The sequence below is a fragment of the Haliotis rufescens genome, unplaced genomic scaffold (assembly GCF_023055435.1).
Source record: "Haliotis rufescens isolate VD_foot unplaced genomic scaffold, xgHalRufe1.0.p SCAF_113, whole genome shotgun sequence".
Lineage (NCBI taxonomy): Eukaryota > Metazoa > Mollusca > Gastropoda > Lepetellida > Haliotidae > Haliotis > Haliotis rufescens.
In genome coordinates, this window is record NW_025963795.1 from 633,570 (window position 1) to 653,580 (window position 20,011).

The 20,011-nt window shown below is 47.8% G+C and overlaps 2 protein-coding genes across 5 annotated transcripts in view; both read right to left on the reverse strand.

Annotated features, from left to right (window-relative positions):
* LOC124124729 (unconventional myosin-XVI-like) overlaps nt 1–10,649 on the reverse strand; it is a 201,040-nt gene extending 190,391 nt beyond the window's left edge. For 2 of the 4 annotated variants that reach the window (XM_046487973.2, XM_046487971.2), the window contains exons 1-4: nt 10,410–10,649; nt 4,431–4,664; nt 3,661–3,731; nt 3,119–3,371 (exon numbers count right to left, since the gene is read on the reverse strand). In XM_046487973.2, coding sequence (XP_046343929.1) covers nt 3,119–3,371; nt 3,661–3,731; nt 4,431–4,656 — 550 coding nt within the window. In that variant the 5' untranslated portion in view covers nt 4,657–4,664; nt 10,410–10,649. Of the gene's footprint in view, nt 1–3,118; nt 3,372–3,660; nt 3,732–3,900; nt 4,072–4,430; nt 4,665–10,409 lie in introns of those variants that run through there. The other 2 variants (XM_046487972.2, XM_046487974.2) reach the window with 2 other exon arrangements.
* A 2,018-nt stretch (nt 10,650–12,667) lies between these two features.
* LOC124124727 (mucin-2-like) overlaps nt 12,668–20,011 on the reverse strand; it is a 29,105-nt gene continuing 21,761 nt past the window's right edge. Inside the window, exons 4-6 of the mRNA XM_048393091.1 lie at nt 18,080–18,653; nt 13,262–13,377; nt 12,668–12,761 (exon numbers count right to left, since the gene is read on the reverse strand). Of these exons, the coding sequence (XP_048249048.1) occupies nt 12,668–12,761; nt 13,262–13,377; nt 18,080–18,653 (784 nt within the window). The remainder of the gene's footprint in view (nt 12,762–13,261; nt 13,378–18,079; nt 18,654–20,011) is intronic.

Genomic DNA, 20,011 nt, shown 5'->3' on the forward strand with positions numbered 1-20,011 from the left:
CCGTGTTACATGGCTCTCTATGTTCCTATAGTACTTCACCACCGTGTTACATGGCTCTCTATGTTCCTATAGTATCTCACCATCGTGTTACATGGCTCTCTATGTTCCTATAGTACTTCACCACCGTGTTACATGGCTCTCTATGTTCCTATAGTACTTCACCACCGTGTTACATGGCTCTCTATGTTCCTACAGTACCTCACCACTGTGTTACATGGCTCTCTATGTTCCTATAGTACTTCACCACCGTGTAACATGGCTCTCTATGTTCCTATAGTATCTCGCCATCGTGTTACATGGCTCTCTATGTTCCTATAGTACCTCACCACTGTGTTACATGGCTCTCTATGTTCCTTTAGTACTTCACCACCCTGTTACATGGCTCTCTATGTTCCTATAGTACTTCACCACTGTGTTACATGGCTCTCTATGTTCCTATAGTACTTCACCACAGTGTGACATGGCTCTCTATGTTCCTATAGTACCTCACCACTGTGTTACATGGCTCTCTATGTTCCTATAGTACTTCACCACCATGTTACATGGCTCTCCATGTTCCTATAGTACTTCACCACCGTGTAACATGGCTCTCTATGTTCCTATAGTACTTCACCACCGTGTAACATGGCTCTCTATGTTCCTATAGTACTTCACCACCGTGTAACATGGCTCCTCTCTATGTTCCTATAGTACTTCACCACCGTGTTACATGGCTCTCTATGTTCCTATAGTACTTCACCACCGTGTTACATGGCTCTCTATGTTCCTATAGTACTTCACCACCGTGTTACATGGCTCTCTATGTTCCTATAGTACCTCACCATCGTGTTACATGGCTCTCTATGTTCCTATAGTACCTCACCATCGTGTTACATGGCTCTCTATGTTCCTATTGTACTTCACCACCGTGTTACATGGCTCTCTATGTTCCTATAGTACCTCACCACCATGTTACATGGCTCTCTATGTTCCTATAGTACCTCACCATCGTGTTACATGGCTCTCTATGTTCCTATAGTACTTCACCACCGTGTTACATGGCTCTCTATGTTCCTATAGTACTTCACCACCGTGTTACATGGCTCTCTATGTTCCTATAGTACTTCACCACCGTGTTACATGGCTCTCTATGTTCCTATAGTACCTCACCACCATGTTACATGGCTCCTCTCTATGTTCCTATAGTACTTCACCACCGTGTTACATGGCTCCCCTCTATGTTCCTATAGTACTTCACCACCATGTTACATGGCTCCTCTCTATGTTCCTATAGTACTTCACCACCGTGTTACATGGCTCTCTATGCTCCTATAGTACCTCACCACCGTGTTACATGGCTCTCTATGTTCCTAGTGTACCTCACCACCGTGTTACATGGCTCTCTATGTTCCTATAGTACTTCACCACCGTGTTACATGGCTCTCTATGTTCCTATAGTACTTCACCACCGTGTTACATGGCTCTCTATGTTCCTATAGTATCTCACCATCGTGTTACATGGCTCTCTATGTTCCTATAGTACTTCACCACCGTGTTACATGGCTCTCTATGTTCCTATAGTACTTCACCACCGTGTTACATGGCTCCTCTCTATGTTCCTATTGTACTTCACCACCGAGCCGGTCCTGACTAGGGGTACACAGACAAACACACAATGTACAGATGGCTCACTGAGTCTGTCCTGACTGTAGGGGTACACAGACAAACATACAACCTACAGATGGCTCACCGAGTCGGTCCTGACTGTAGGGGTACACAGACAAACACACAACCTACAGATGGCTCACCGAGTCTGTCCTGACTGTAGGGGTACACAGACAAACACACAACCTACAGATTGCTCACTGAGTCTGTCCTGACTGTAGGGGTACACAGACAAACACACAACCTACAGATGGCTCACCGAGCCGGTCCTGACTGTAGGGGTACACAGACAAACACACAACCTACAGATGGCTCACCGAGTCGGTCCTGACTGTTGGGATACACAGACAAACACACAACGTACACATGGCTCACCGAGTCTGTCCTGACTGTAGGGTACACAGACAAACACACAACGTACAGATGGCTCACTGAGTCTGTCCTGACTGTAGGGGTACACAGACAAACACACAACCTACAGATGGCTCACCGAGTCGGTCCTGACTGTAGGGGTACACAGACAAACATACAACCTACAGATGGCTCACCGAGTCTGTCCTGACTGTAGGGGTACACAGACAAACACACAACCTACAGATGGCTCACCGAGTCGGTCCTGACTAGGGGTTCACAGACAAACACAAAACCTACAGATGGCTCACCAAGCCGGTCCTGACTGTAGGGGTACACAGACAAACACACAACCTACAGATGGCTCACCGAGTCGGTCCTGACTGTAGGGGTACACAGACAAACACACAACGTACAGATGGCTCACTGAGTCTGTCCTGACTGTAGGGGTACACAGACAAACACACAACCTACAGATGGCTCACCGAATCGGTCCTGACTGTAGGGGTACACAGACAAACATACAACCTACAGATGGCTCACCGAGTCTGTCCTGACTGTAGGGGTACACAGACAAACATACAACCTACAGATGGCTCATCGAGTCTGTCCTGACTGTAGGGGTACACAGACAAACACACAACCTACAGATGGCTCACCGAGCCGGTCCTGACTGTAGGGGTACACAGACAAACACACAACCTACAGATGGCTCACCGAGTCGGTCCTGACTGTAGGGATACACAGACAAACATACAACCTACAGATGGCTCACTGAGCCGGTCCTGACTGTAGGGGTACACAGACAAACATACAACCTACAGATGGCTCACCGAGTCTGTCCTGACTGTAGGGGTACACAGACAAACACACAACCTACAGATGGCTCACCGAGTCTGTCCTGACTGTAGGGGTACACAGACAAACACACAACCTACAGATGGCTCACCAAACCGGTCCTGACTGTAGGGGTACACAGACAAACACACAACCTACAGATGGCTCACCGAGTCTGTCCTGACTGTAGGGGTACACAGACAAACACACAACCTACAGATGGCTCACCAAACCGGTCCTGACTGTAGGGGTACACAGACAAACACACAACCTACAGATGGCTCACCGAGTCGGTCCTGCTGCTGGGTGATCAGGTCGTACACCTCGAAGTCCTGCATCACATGATCGAACACGAAGTTGCTGTCAATGTCCATCAGAGTGATGTCCGCACCACTCCCTAGCAACAGCTTCACAAGCTCTATGTTGTCATGGTAACATGCGATGTGTAACGGCGTCCACCAGTCATCATCTCTTGCATTCACGTCCGCACCTTGGCCAATCAAAACCTGCGCTGCCCTTGCATTACCCACCATGCAACACTGACAGGAAATACAAGCATAACAATAATATGACAAACTCACAAATCATTTAGAGCGTCTGACAACAGTTTATTTTGTGCAGGACATTCCTTGATAAGAATAACTATTGGTATTTTGGAATCAGTGAATGTCCTGAATCAACCTGAACCTCTGTTTACTGAGAGGACTTTGCCAAAATCTTTTTTTCTGACTATTTGGGCGAAACATTGGTGATGTGATTACAACTCTGTCTGGTTCACCAGTCTTGTGTTTACAGAAGCAACACCTGGAGGTGAGCCGCACTTCCTACCTTGTGCAGAAGTGTTGTGTTGTTGGCAGTGGTGAAGTTGACGTCAGCCCCAAGCTTCACAAGGCTGTCAACTGGAAAGAGAGGACACAAAACATCTTCTTTATAGCACAACAGATGCTTTCTATAGCACAACTTAAACACTCTAGAGCACAACCCAAACCCTCTACAGCACAAGTGGTTGACTTACCCTCTCTGTCATTAAACCTCTCGATGGCTGTCTGTAGTTGGTGGTTGAATTACCCTCTCTGTCATTAAAACTCTCGATGGCTGTCTGTAGTTGGTGGTTGACTTACCCTCTCTGTCATTAAAACTCTCGATGGCTGTCTTTAGTTGGTGGTTGACTTACCCTCTCTGTCATTAAAACTCTCGATGGCTGTCTGTAGTTGGTGGTTGACTTACCCTCTCTGTCCTTAAAACTCTCGATGGCTGTCGGTAGCAAGTGGTTGACTTACCCTCTCTGTCATTAAAACTCTCGATGGCTGTCTGTAACAAGCGGTTGACTTACCCTCTCTGTCATTAAAACTCTCGATGGCTGTCTGTAGTTGGTGGTTGACTTACCCTCTCTGTCATTAAAACTCTCGATGGCTGTCTGTAGCAAGCGGTTGACTTACCCTCTCTGTCATTAAAACTCTCGATGGCTGTCTTTAGTTGGTGGTTGACTTACCCTCTCTGTCATTAAAACTCTCGATGGCTGTCTGTAGTTGGTGGTTGACTTACCCTCTCTGTCATTAGAACTCTCGATGGCTGTCTGTAGTTGGTGGTTGACTTACCCTCTCTGTCGTTAAAACTCTCGATGGCTGTCTGTAGTTGGTGGTTGACACTGAACTGGACTGTGGTGTTCTTCTTGTTGGGTCTGCTTGTTACCGGGGGTCGACCCTGCTCTGCCAGGAAGTGCACATAGTTCTCGATCTGCTGTTGTCGGATCTGTTTACAGACCTTCAGCCGCTCATGTTGGGGCAGCGCCTCCAGGCTAGTCTGGTCAATCCCGAACGTCATCCTCCTGTCTGGGGAGTATGTACAATATATGTACAACACTGTCTATATCTGTACAACAGTCTATATCTGTACAACACAGTCTATATATGTACAACAGTTTATATCTGTACAACAGTCTATATCTGTACAACACAGTCTATATCTGTATAACACAGTCTATATCTGTACAACACAGTCTATATCTGTACAACACAGTCTATATATGTACAACAGTCTATATCTGTATAACACAGTCTATATCTGTACGACACAGTCTATATCTGTACAACACAGTCTATATCTGTACAACACAGTCTATATATGTACAACAGTCTAAATCTGTATAACACAGTCTATATCTGTACAACACAGTCTATATCTGTACAACACAGTCTATATCTGTACAACAGTCTATATCTGTACAACATAGTCTATATCTGTACAACAGTCTATATCTGTCCAACACAGTCTATATCTGTACAACAGTCTATATCTGTACAACACAGTCTATAACTGTACAACACAGTCTATATCTGTACAACACATTCTATATCTGTACAACAGTCTATATCTGTACAAGTCTATATCTGTACAACACAGTCTATATCTGTACAAGTCTATATCTGTACAACAGTCTATATCTGTACAACACAGTCTATATCTGTACAACACAGTCTATATCTGTACAAGTCTATATCTGTATAACACAGTCTATATCTGTACAACACAGTCTAAATCTGTACAACAGTATAAATCTGTACAACACAGTCTATATCTGTACAACACAGTCTATATCTGTACAACACAGTCTATATCTGTACAACATAGTCTATATGTGTACAACACAGTCTATATGTGTACAACACAGTCTATATCTGTACAACACAGTCTATATCTGTACAACACAGTCTATATGTGTACAACAGTCCATATCTGTACAACACAGTCTATATCTGTACAACAGTCTCTATCTGTACAACACAGTCTATATCTGTACAACACAGTCTATATCTGTACAACACAGTCTATATGTGTACAACACAGTCTATATTTGTACAACAGTCTATATCTGTACAACAGTCTATATCTGTACAAAATAGTCTATATCTGTACAACACAGTCTATATCTGTACAACACAGTCTATATCTGTACAACACAGTCTATATATGTACAACAGTCTATATCTGTATAACACAGTCTATATCTGTACAACACAGTCTATATCTGTACAACAGTCTAAATCTGTACAACAGTATAAATCTGTACAACACAGTCTATATCTGTACAACACAGTCTATATCTGTACAACACAGTCTATATCTGTACAACACAGTCTTTATCTGTACAACACAGTCTTTATCTGTACAACACTGTCTATATCTGTACAACACAGTCTATATCTGTACAACACAGTCTATCTGTACAACAGTCTATATCTGTACAACACAGTCTATCTGTACAACACAGTCTATATCTGTACAACACAGTCTATATCTGTCCAACACAGTCTATATCTGTACAACAGTCTATATCTGTACAACACAGTCTATAACTGTACAACACAGTCTATATCTGTACAACACAGTCTATATCTGTACAACACAGTCCATATCTGTACAACACAGTCTATATCTGTACAACAGTCTATATCTGTACAACAGTCTATATCTGTACAACACAGTCTATATCTGTACAACACAGTCTATATCTGTACAACAGTCTATATCTGTAAAACAGTATATATATGTACAACACTGTCTATATCTGTACAACACTGTCTATATCTGTACAACACAGTCTATATCTGTACAACAGTCTATATCTGTACAACACAGTCTAGATGTGTACAACAGTCTATATCTGTACAACATAGTCTATATGTGTACAACACAGTCTATATCTGTACAACACAGTCTATATGTGTACAACAGTCCATATCTGTACAACACAGTCTATATCTGTACAACACAGTCTAGATGTGTACAACAGTCTATATCTGTACAACATAGTCTATATGTGTACAACACAGTCTATATCTGTACAACACAGTCTATATCTGTACAACACAGTCTATATGTGTACAACAGTCTATATCTGTACAACACAGTCTATATCTGTACAACAGTCTATATCTGTACAACACAGTCTATATGTGTACAACACAGTCTATATCTGTACAACAGTCTATATCTGTACAACACAGTCTATATCTGTACAACAGTCTATATCTAACCAGACATTGTGTGTGTCCTGCGAGGCATGTTTTAGGGCAGATCCGTACTACACTGTAGTACCCACTCAATGCCTATTCAAATAAATCCCTTTTGATCCTACAAGAACTCCCCTATCATTGAGATGACCATGAGTAACTGTGTTACAGTGACGTACGGAGGAACAAGAGTGAGTAGAGAAGTAATTACACAAGTAATTACACAAGTAATTACAGAAGTGAGTACAGATGTACCAAAGTACAGATGGATTACCAAGTGAGAGAAGACAAGCATGGGGTACGAGGGACCGGAACGGAATACCCACAGGGAGACAAGCATGGGGTACTGGGGACCGGCCTGGAATACCCACAGGTAGACAAGCATGGGGTACGAGGGACTGGAACAGAATACCCACAGGGAGACAAGCATTGGGTACTGGGGACCGGCCTGGAACACCCACAGGGAGACAAGCATGGGGTACTGGGGACCAGAACGGAATACTCACAGGGAGACAAACATGGGGTACTGGGGACCGGCCTGGAATACCCACAGGGAGACAAGCATGGGGTCCTGGTGACCAGAACGGAATACCCACAAGCATGGGGTCCTGGGGACCGGCCTGGAATACCCACAGGGAGACAAGCATGGGGTACTGGGGACTGACCAGGAATACCCACAGGGAGACAAGCATGGGGTACTGGGGACCAGAACGGAATACCCACAGGGAGACAAGCATGGGGTACTAGGGACCGGCCTGGAATACCCACAGGGAGACAAGCATGGGGTACTGGGGACCAGAACGGAATACCCACAGGGAGACAAGCATGGGGTACGAGGGACCGGAACAGAATACCCACAGGGAGACAAGCATGGGGTATGAGGGACCGGAACGGAATACCCACAGGGAGACAAGCATGGGGTACTGGGGACCGGCCTGGAGTACCCACAGGGAGACAAGCATGGGGTACTGGGGACCAGAACGGAATACCCACAGGGAGACAAGCATGGGGTACTAGGGACCGGCCTGGAATACCCACAGGGAGACAAGCATGGGGTACTGGGGACCAGAACGGAATACCCACAGGGAGACAAGCATGGGGTACGAGGGACCGGAACAGAATACCCACAGGGAGACAAGCATGGGGTACGAGGGACCGGAACGGAATACCCACAGGGAGACAAGCATGGGGTACTGGGGACCGGCCTGGAGTACCCACAGGGAGACAAGCATGGGGTACTAGGGACCGGAACGGAATACCCACAGGGAGACAAGCATGGGGTACGAGGGACCGGCCTGGAATGCCAACAGGGAGACAAGCATGGGGTACTGGGGACCGGCCTGGAATAGCCACAGGGAGACAAGCATGGGGTACGAGGGACTGGCCTGGAATACCCACAGGGAGACAAGCATGTGGTACTGGGGACCGGCCTGGAATACCCACAGGGAGACAAGCATGGGGTATGAGGGACCGGAACGGAATACCCACAGGGAGACAAGCATGGGGTATGAGGGACCGGAACGGAATACCCACAGGGAGACAAGCATGGGGTACTGGGGACCGGCCTGGAATACCCACAGGGAGACAAGCATGGGGTACTGGGGACCGGCCTGGAATACCCACAGGGAGACAAGCATGGGGTATGAGGGACCGGAACGGAATACCCACAGGGAGACAAGCATGGGGTACTGGGGACCGGCCTGGAATACCAACAGGGAGACAAGCATGGGGTATGAGGGACCGGAACGGAATACCCACAGGGAGACAAGCATGGGGTACTGGGGACCGGCCTGGAATACCCACAGGGAGACAAGCATGGGGTACTGGGGACCAGAACGGAATACCCACAGGGAGACAAGCATGGGGTACTGGGGACCGGCCTGGAATACCCACAGGGAGACAAGCATGGGGTACTGGGGACCTGCCTGGAATACCCACAGGGAGACAAGCATGGGGTACTGGGGACCAGAACGGAATACCCACAGGGAGACAAGCATGGGGTACTGGGGACCGGCCTGGAATGCCCACAGGGAGACAAGCATGTGGTACTGGGGACCGGCCTGGATTACCCACAGGGAGACAAGCATGGGGTACTGGGGACCGGCCTGGAATACCCACAGGGAGACAAGCATGGGGTACTGGGGACTGACCAGGAATATCAGCCTTGACTTTTGACAAGAGTGGAATACGGAGCTACTAGTGGTGTGGATGACAGGGCAGGGGTCCTCAGGTAATGGCAACTGTGAGGTATGTGTGGACTGGTGTGACACATGATACCCAGGCAGGCGATACACTGGTCACTGTTCCCAAGCTGAAACCTCGACTTGCTGTATACCATCATCATGTACAGGTGGTTAATAAGCAATGGAAGTTTCTTCTGCATACAGCATACATATAAATCTGCACAGACCTATAAAGACCTACAAAGCCCTATATAGATCTAAAGACCTTTTTAGATCTACAGACTTACACAGACCTATATAGATCCAGACCTAAACAGGCCTATATAGATCTAGACCTACATAGATTTACAGACATGCAGACATATATAGATCTAAAGACCTATATAGACCTATACACATCTACAGGCCTATATAGACCTACACAGACCTATTAAGATCTACACAGGCCTCTAGAGACCTTCACAGAGCTATGTAGATCTAGACAGACCTATATAGACCTACACATACTTATATAGACCTACACAGACCTATGTAGATCTAAACAGATCTATATATACCTACATAGACCTATATATACCTACATAGACCTATATATACCTACATAGATCTATATATACCTACATAGACCTATATCTACACAGCCCTATATAGATCTAAAGACCTTTTTAGATCTACAGACTTACACAGACCTATATAGATCCAGACCAACACAGGCCTATATAGATCTACAGACCTAAATAGATTTACAGACCTACAGACATATATGGATCTAAAGAGCTATATAGACCTATACAGATTTACAGACCTTTATAGACCTACACAGACCTATAAAGATCTACACATGCCTCTAGAGACCTTCACAGACCTATGTAGATCTAAACAGACCTATATATACCTACATAGACCTATATATACCTACATAGACCTATATATATCTGTATAGACCTATATATACCTATTAACACTCAGACATATATATAAACACACCACACATGCCCAGCCCAGGCAGACCTATGCAGGCACATACATAGACAAACAGTTGCCCATACAGACAGACACATATAGACTGTACAGACCTATGCAGGCACATACATAGACAAACAGCTGCCCATACAGACAGACACATATAGACTGTACAGACCTATGCAGGCACATACATAGACAAACAGTTGCCCATACAGACAGACACATATAGACTGTACAGACCTATAAGACCCAAAATAGATCAATATTGACCTATATCTATATAGACCACTACACTGACCTATTCAGACCCAAGGAGAAACGTCTGGTATGTACACAGTCACTCTACGTCAACACATACTACAGCACAATGACAGTCACTCTACGTCAACACATACTACAGCACAATGACACTTACAGCGACCGTTTGTCCGCCAGGTATTGTCGCACGGTATATTCCACCTGTTTGGTGTATGTCGTCTTCTCGCTGTCTTCCCGTGTATGACAACTGTGTCTGCGTGATGTGGGGGGGACTGACAGTGGCTGGAGAACGTGACGGAGTCTGCTAGCTGTGTGGTAATCTGTACATGCCTTCGTGTTGACGTTTACCTGTGTTGATATTCCTCAATGATTCATGTGGATATTTATTTGCACATGCGCAAATGACATCGATACTGTTATGGAGCGGATGGACGGCGGGGCCCTGTTAGGGTTGTGTGTCAGGGTTTTCGTGCCAAGGTCTCTCTCTCTCTCTCTCTCTCTCTCTCTATGAGTGAGACAGTAAATGGTGGATTACACTCAACACTGCACAGCGAATTGCAGACTGAGCGAGATGTGCCGGAGTGAGTGAGTGAGTGACTTGTCCTCTTCAGTAATCTGGACTGAGCGGGGTACACAACACACGTGGACGCTATGTATGGTGACGTCTTGGCGACACGTGGACGCTATGTATGGTGACGTCTTGGCGACACGGGATCAGGTTACACAGCACACGTGGACGCTATGTATGGTGACGTCTTGGCAACACGTGGACGCTATGTATGGTGACGTCTTGGCGACACGTGGACGCTAAGTATGGTGACGTCTTGGCGACACGTGGACGCTATGTATGGTGACGTCTTGGCAACACGTGGACGCTAAGTATGGTGACGTCTTGGCGACACGTGGACGCTATGTATGGTGACGTCTTGGCGACACGTGGACGCTATGTATGGTGACGTCTTGGCGACACGTGATCAGGGTACACAACACACGTGGACGCTATGTATGGTGACGTCTTGGCGACACGTGATCAGGGTGCACAACACACGTGGACGCTATGTATGGTGACGTCTTGGCGACACGTGATCAGGGTGAACAACACACGTGGACGCTATGTATGGTGACGTCTTGGCGACACGTGATCAGGGTGCACAACACACGTTGACGCTATGTATGGTGACGTCTTGGCGACACGTGGACGCTATGTATGGTGACGTCTTGGCGACACGTGATCAGGGTACACAACACACGTGGACGCTATGTATGGTGACGTCTTGGCGACACGTGATCAGGGTGCACAACACACGTTGACGCTATGTATGGTGACGTCTTGGCGACACGTGGACGCTATGTATGGTGACGTCTTGGCGACACGTGATCAGGGTACACAACACACGTGGACGCTATGTATGGTGACGTCTTGGCGACACGTGATCAGGGTACACAACACACGTGGACGCTATGTATTGTGACGTCTTGGCGACATCGATCAATCTGAGACAGAGACACTATTCATATGAATCTCTGTATCTTGTTTGTAAGTGGATGTTGATCAGAGGCCTTTCACGTGTAGTAGACAGTAGTTCTGTATATAGTGATCATGTTTTATTAAATAGCTGTTTTACTTCAGTATGTCGCCAATAACGTTATTTTGTATATTTCAGACACTGCCGTAACTAACAATTATTTATTATACAAAATATATTTTTCATTTCAGGCTGCACAAGATATTTAAGTAGTTGTATGTCAAGTATTAGCATTGTCAAATTTTACTAAGTGGGTCTGTCAACTTCTTGGTGGTTAATCAGCGTGCAAGCCGGGGTGTCTTCTTGATTGGCTAGTTTTAAATCTCAGTGTCCTACTTTTAAAACCCTTTGTTTTCACCCCTGCACTGTGCACTGGACCGGGAAAAAGATAGGAATAGTATTTAAAGGTTAGTAATTATATTTTTGTGTTCTATTTATGCCAGTATAACATATAAACTACTTAAGGTAAATAAATGCCTATATATCCTTAGTTATCGCAACACCCAGATATGTAATCTGTCAAGTGACCATGTTGACATATATATACAGAGGCAATCTTGAAATGAAAATTATGGCATGTTCTGTCCTCCATACCAGTCATGATGAGATGCATGTCGAGTCCGGTCTACGGCACAAGGAAAGCATGCAACGTGAAAATCATGTTTTGGAGATCTGTCCCTGTTTTGAGTAAAGGTTACAAGGCATTGTTTCCACTGTCAGAATTTAGCAATGGGTCCTCGACAACTCAGTACGGCAAAAGATGGCAAGTTATTGGCATGATCATTGCCGGTATGTCAGTGAGAGAGATTGCAAGGCAGCTGGGTCACCATCCTTCAACCATTAGTCGATTGTTACGAAAGCATCATCAGACTAATGATGCCAAGGACCGTCAACGTCCTGGTAGACCACGCTGTACGTCAGCAAGAGAGGATGCAGCACTTATGAGGATTGTACGGCGGTTTCCTTTTGCACCAAGCACTGTTCTGAAAAGGGAGTGGTTACCTCACCGTAGCATATGCCACAGAACTGTCCGTAATCGACTTAAAGATGCTGGATATCGTGCCAGGAGACCTGTCAGAAGACCTCTGTTGTCACGTGAACACAAGGCAGCCCGATTGGCATGGTGTCGAAAACGTAATCACTGGAATATTGCGTTATGGCGGAAAATCCATTGGTCTGACGAGAATCGCTTTCTGTTGTTCATGTCAGATGGTAGAGCACGTGTTTGGCGACGTAATACGATGGCATATGCTGAGAGGAACATTCTGGAACAAGTTCCATTTGGCGGCGGCTCTGTTATGATCTGGGGCTGCTTGTCATATGACTGCAAGCTGCCACTGGTAACCATGGTAACAGTGAGAGGCAAATCCTTGACAGGGTTGTAGTGCCTCATTTTGACACTCATGCTCTAAACACAAGGCCAGTCTTCATGGATGATAACGCGCGACCACACCGTCACTACCTGTGGCTGTCACTACCCTACCTTGGCCAGCCAGAAGCCCAGACCTCAATCCCATCGAGCTGATCTGGGACATTCTTGGACGTAAAATCTGTCAGAGGGAGCCACCAGTGCAGAATGTTGATGAATTGGAACAGGCACTACACCAGGAGTGGAACATTCTCACACAGGAACAGATCAGACGAGTCATTAGGTCAATGAGGAGGAGGTTTCAACAGGTGATTCAAGCTGGAGGAGGTTACACCAGATACTGACATTTTTCACTGTTTTGCAAACTCCATGAACTTTCCGAGGATGACATGAATGGAAATTGACTTATGAATTCAGATAGACCTGTTCTAGTCATAGTGTTTCGCACTGGATATTTTCCATTGTTTTGGTCTTTTTGGTAACTCACCATGAACACATTACGATCTTTACCGACAATTTCATTCCAACGTTTTCTTATTGTTTAATATTTGGTCTACAAAGAACACTGAGACATTATTGGTTTACACACGTAATATAGCGATCGCATCGAATCAAACACCAGCAGTATAATCAAATAGGGTTGTTGCGATACTTTTTTTTCTGTGTATATTTAAACATGTCACATATACTGGTATCAGTGTGTACATGGCGAGTGTATGATTTCTGGATCTGTTTCATGTCACTTTATGTGTGTCTGTGTTGATCTAGGACATTTGTGTCTTCAGCAGCTTGTAATGTTTATTAACAATTTAATAATAATTTAGATGTAATGTTTACGTGTGTAAATAGTAATGTCTTTTATGATGTATTGTATATTATGAACATCATATCACGAGGGATTCAGTCATTAACCATCCAGATACACCCTAGATGGGTGCACCGGGTATATGTACTTACATACACAAAGAAAAAGGTTAAGCACACCCCTATTTCTGAACCATGACATATGGCAAAAATCATGGCATGGGATGACTGACCACAGGCGCTGGGCGATACCAATGTCATCGGATAGAACAAACATCTGACAACAAACAAAGAAGATATTGGTGAGTTTTTGAACCTAGACAATACCTAAAAAAGTATGGAGCTGCAGGATGAAGTAAACGAGTCACCTTAGATGTTTCATGTGAAAATGTTCCTTAACGTCTCTACTTGTCATGACACCTGAAACAGATCAGTAGCGGGTATAACCGCCACGTGCCCGGATGACGCATTCCATCCTACGTCTCATGCCTCCAGTCAGACGTTGGATCTGTTGATGGGTCAACCACAACCACTCCTGATGCAATGCTGCTTCCAATTGGCGTAAATCTTGTACAGTAGGATCTCGTGCCTGTATGCGCCCCCCCCCCCCCCCCCAGCATATCCCAAACATGTTCAAGGGGGTTCAAATCTGGGATCATTGCTGGCCAGGGTAGAGTCGTTATTGCATTGGCCCTCATGTAATCCACGACTGCATGCGAACGATGTGGCCTGGCATTGTCATCCATGTACTGAGGTCTAGTAGCAAGAGGTTGGTTGTCAAAATGAGGAATGACGACTGGCCTGAAAATGTCCCGGATGTACTGAGCCCCTGTTAAGTTGGCCCTTATGGTGACCAAATCCTACCTGTAATCATGAAAGATACACCCCCAAAACATTACCGAGCCCCCGCCGTATGCAACAGTATGTGTAGATGCAAGAACACAAAAAATCTGACGAGGTGACGAGGTTAAGAAAACTACAATACAAAGTAAAAGAAATTAAGTTTTTGACATTTCTTAAAATGTATGCATTAATTTCACTTTTTCAACTCAAGAGTGAGTGAGTGAGTTGGGTTTAACGCCGCTTTTAACAGTATTCCAGTTATATCGCGGCGTGTCAGCTTAATGTGGGAGGAAAGCCCGAAGTGATGCAGGTCTCAGACGTTTACCACTTCGGTGAAACCCACGAGCACGGGCATGGTGCTGACAAAGCTAGAAACATAATCGGGGCGAACCGGGATTCAAACCCACAATCATAGGTTTCTGGCGTGCCCAAGGGACGCAACTCTGCACAGCGAATCGCGGCGCCTTAGACGACTGGGCCACCCGTGCCACCTTCAACTCAAGATGTACAATAGCATATAAATGCATTTACCTATCATCACAAAATGTCAGAAATACAACAAAAAAACTTACATTTGTGCTCCAACATACTTTCATACAGACTGTGACAATCGGCAGGCAACATGGAGGATCACACAGCACATGTACATCTAATACAGGGAGATTGTGTGCTCACACCCGATCACATGACAGGAAGAAGTGAAACTGAGGCTTCAATATACATTTCAGATTATACAAAAAACTCATTGCTGAAACTTGGGTGTGAACTCACAACCAGCAACCTTCTGGAATTCAAGTCTACATCTATATCCACTGGACCACAGAGAAGCATGAGAGCTCCTGAACAAATTAACATCATAAACCTCATCAATAGAAAAAAACCTTTCATCTTTGCATATTCAGTATGTTCTTTGGGGTGTAGGCCGTGTTTCGGTGCCTCCAAACTCTCGTTCTTCCATCAGTAACGTGGAGCAGAAAGCGACTTTCGTTTGACCGATGGATCCGTCTCCAAGTTCTCAGATTCAAGTTCTGTCGCATAATACACCATGCTAAACGACCAGCTTTGTGGTGATCCCTCAACAATGACTAGCCCTCAGTCCTGGCGGTTCTGGTGCTGAAACGACGATTGGGAAACCGCAGCTGTTTCAGACGAGTACTTGTTAAAAAAGGGTTCTCGGCGTATGAGACGATGAAGGTCCCTGTCTTCGCGATGTGTCGTCACAGGAGGTCTTCCGGATCTGGGACGGACCTGTACATCACCCGTCTGAGCATGTTTCTCGACTAAACGGCTTTCGACATTGTAATGATACCCGAAATTCCGACCAATGGCTTTACAAGACATTCCTGCGTTATGCATTCCGATTATTTTCCATCTTGTGGCGTTTGATAATCGCCTTCGTGCCATGGTCACACAATGTCATGGAATAACTGTGTCAAACCGAGCTTAAGAAAGCAGTTTTAACGTTTGGATGTACTGCTTTTAGAGATACTCGAGGATAGCATGCTGCACGGGTATACCATGCATGGCACGTGAGCTTTCGTCACGCATGACTGATTACATCATCGCGAGAAAATTCTTCCCGTAATCCCATAATCTTTCATGATATCGGTATCTGTAGCCAACCCCAACAGGGCCCCCGTCTTACGCTGGCGGCAGGATATGCATGACTGAGCCTCAACTAGTAAGATGACTCGGGTGGCCACGGTCTAATTATAGCACGTCGTGACAATACTCTCCGGTAGGAAGCGTCTGTCATTTTGCGTATGTGGAATCACAGGCCACGACCAGGAAGTGTTACACATGTGTCACCGGGGACTGACGGGAGGGTAGGGACTGTGTTGATGAGAGGGTGGGGACTGTGTTGACGGGAAGGGTGGGGACTGTGTTGACGGGAGTTTGGGGACTGTGTTGACGGGAAGGGTCGGTGACAGTGTTGACGGGAGGGGTTGGGGACTGTGTTGACGGGAGTTTGGGGACTGTGTTGCCGGAAGGGGTTGAGGACTGTATTGACGGGAAGGGTCAGGGACTGTGTTGACGGGAAGGGTCGGGGACTGTGTTGACGGGAAGGGTCGGGGACTGTGTTGAGGGGAAGAGTCGTGGACTGTGTTGACGAGAAGGGTCGGGGACTGTGTTGACGGGAAGAGTTGGGAACTGTGTTGACGGGAAGAGTCGTGGACTGTGTTGACGAGAAGGGTCGGGGACTGTGTTGACGGTAAGGGTTGGGAACTGTGTTGACGGGAAGGGTTGGGAACTGTGTTAACGGGAAGAGTCGTGGACTGTGTTGACGAGAAGGGTCGGGGACTGTGTTGACGGGAAGGGTCGGGGACTGTGTTGATGAGAGGGGTCGGGGACTGTGTTGACGGGAAGGGTCGGGGACTGTGTTGACGGGAAGGGTCGGGAACTGTGTTGTCGGGAAGAGTCGTGGACTGTGTTGACGAGAAGGGTCGGGGACTGTGTTGACGGGAAGAGTCGTTGACTGTGTTGACGAGAGGGGTGGGGGACTGTGTTGATGAGAGGGGAGGGGACTGTGTTGACGGGAAGGGTCGGGGACTGTGTTGACGGGAAGTGTCGGGGACCGTGTTGACGGGAAGAGTCGTGGACTGTGTTGACGAGAAGGGTCGGGGACTGTGTTGACGGGAAGGGTCGGGGACTGTGTTGACGTGAAGGGTGGGGGACTGTGTTGATGAGAGGGGAGGGGACTGTGTTGATGAGAGGGGAGGGCACTGTGTTGATGGGAGGGGTGGGGACTGTGTTGATGAGAGGGGTCGGGGACTCTGTTGACGGGAAGGGTCGTGGACTGTTGACGTGAAAGGTGGGGGACTGTGTTGATGAGAGGGGTGGGGGACTGTGTTGATGAGAGGGGAGGGGACTGTGTTGATGGGAGGGGTGGGGACTGTGTTGATGAGTGGGGTCGGGGACTGTGTTGATGAGAGGGGTCGGGGACTGTGTTGACGGGAAGGGTTGGGAACTGTGTTGACGGGAAGGGTCGGGAACTGTGTTGACGGGAAGAGTCGTGGACTGTGTTGACGAGAAGGGTCGGTGACTGTGTTGATGGGAAGGGTCGGGGACTGTGTTGATGAGAGGGGAGGGGACTGTGTTGACGGGAAGGGTCGGGAACTGTTGACGTGAAGGGTGGGGACTGTGTTGATGAGAGGGGAGGGGACTGTGTTGATGAGAGGGGAGGGGACTGTGATGATGAGAGGGGAGGGGACTGTGTTGATGAGAGGGGAGGGGACTGTGTTGATGACAGGGGAGGGGACTGTGTTGACGAGAGGGGTGGGAGACTGTGTTGACGGGAAGGGTCGGGGACTGTGTTGACGGGAAGGGTCGGGGACTGTGTTGACGGGAAAAGTCGTGGACTGTGTTGACGGGAAGAGTCTTGGACTGTGTTGACGGGAAGAGTCGGGGACTGTGTTGACGGGAAGGGTCGGGGACTGTGTTGACGGGAAAAGTCTTGGACTGTGTTGACGGGAAGAGTCTTGGACTGTGTTGACGGGAAAAGTCGGGGACTGTGTTGACGGGAAGGGTCGGGGACTGTGTTGACTGGAAAAGTCTTGGACTGTGTTGACGGGAAGAGTCGTGGACTGTGTTGACGGGAAGAGTCGGGGACTGTGTTGACGGGAAGGGTCGGGGACTGTGTTGACGGGAAAAGTCGTGGACTGTGTTGACGGGAAGAGTCTTGGACTGTGTTGACGGGACAAGTCGGGGACTGTGTTGACGGGAAGGGTCGGGAACTGTGTTGACGGGAAAAGTCGGGGACTGCGTTGACGGGAAGGGTCGGTAACTGTGTTGACGGGAAGAGTCTTGGCCTATGTTGACGAGAAGGGTCGGGGACTCTGTTGACGGGAAGGGTCGGGGACTGTGTTGATGAGAGGGGTGGGCACTGTGTTGATGTGAGGGTTGGGGACTGTGTTGATGAGAGGGGTCGGGGACTGTGTTGATGAGAGGGGTCGGGGACTATTGACGTGAAGGGTGGGGGACTGTGTTGATGAGAGGGGGGGGGACTGTGTTGACGAGAGGGGTGGGGGACTGTGTTGATGAGAGGGGAGGGGACTGTGTTGACGGGAAGGGTCGGGAACTGTTGACGTGAAGGGTGGGGACGGTGTTGATGAGAGGGGAGGGGACTGTGTTGCTGAGAGGGAAGGGGACTGTGATGATGAGAGGGGAGGGGACTGTGTTGATGAGGGGGGAGGGGACTGTGTTGATGACAGGGGAGGGGACTGTGTTGACGAGAGAGGTGGGAGACTGTGTTGACGGGAAGGGTCGGGGACTGTGTTGACGGGAAGAGTCGGGGACTGTGTTGACGGGAAGGGTCGGGGACTGTGTTGACGGGAAAGGTCTTGGACTGTGTTGACGGGAAGAGTCTTGGACTGTGTTGACGGGAAAAGTCGGGGACTGTGTTGACGGGAAGGGTCGGGGACTGTGTTGACGGGAAAAGTCTTGGACTGTGTTGACGGGAAGAGTCGTGGACTGTGTTGACGGGAAGAGTCGGGGACTGTGTTGACGGGAAGGGTCGGGAACTGTGTTGACGGGGAAAGTCGTGGACTGTGTTGACGGGAAGAGTCTTGGACTGTGTTGACGGGAAAAGTCGGGGACTGTGTTGACGGGAAGGGTCGGGAACTGTGTTGACGGGAAAAGTCGGGGACTGTGTTGACGGGAAGGGTCGGTAACTGTGTTGACGGGAAGGGTCGGGAACTGTGTTGATGAGAGGGGTCGGGGACTGTGTTGACGGGAAGGGTCGGGGACTGTGTTGACGGGAAGGGTCGGGAACTGTGTTGTCGGGAAGAGTCGTGGACTGTGTTGACGAGAAGGGTCGGGGACTGTGTTGACGGGAAGAGTCGTGGACTGTGTTGACGAGAGGGGTGGGGGACTGTGTTGATGAGAGGGGAGGGGACTGTGTTGACGGGAAGGGTCGGGGACTGTGTTGACGGGAAGTGTCGGGGACCGTGTTGACGGGAAGAGTCGTGGACTGTGTTGACGAGAAGGGTCGGGGACTGTGTTGACGGGAAGGGTCGGGGACTGTGTTGACGTGAAGGGTGGGGGACTGTGTTGATGAGAGGGGAGGGGACTGTGTTGATGAGAGGGGAGGGGACTGTGTTGATGGGAGGGGTGGGGACTGTGTTGATGAGAGGGGTCGGGGACTGTGTTGACGGGAAGGGTCGTGGACTGTTGACGTGAAGGGTGGGGGACTGTGTTGATGAGAGGGGTGGGGGGCTG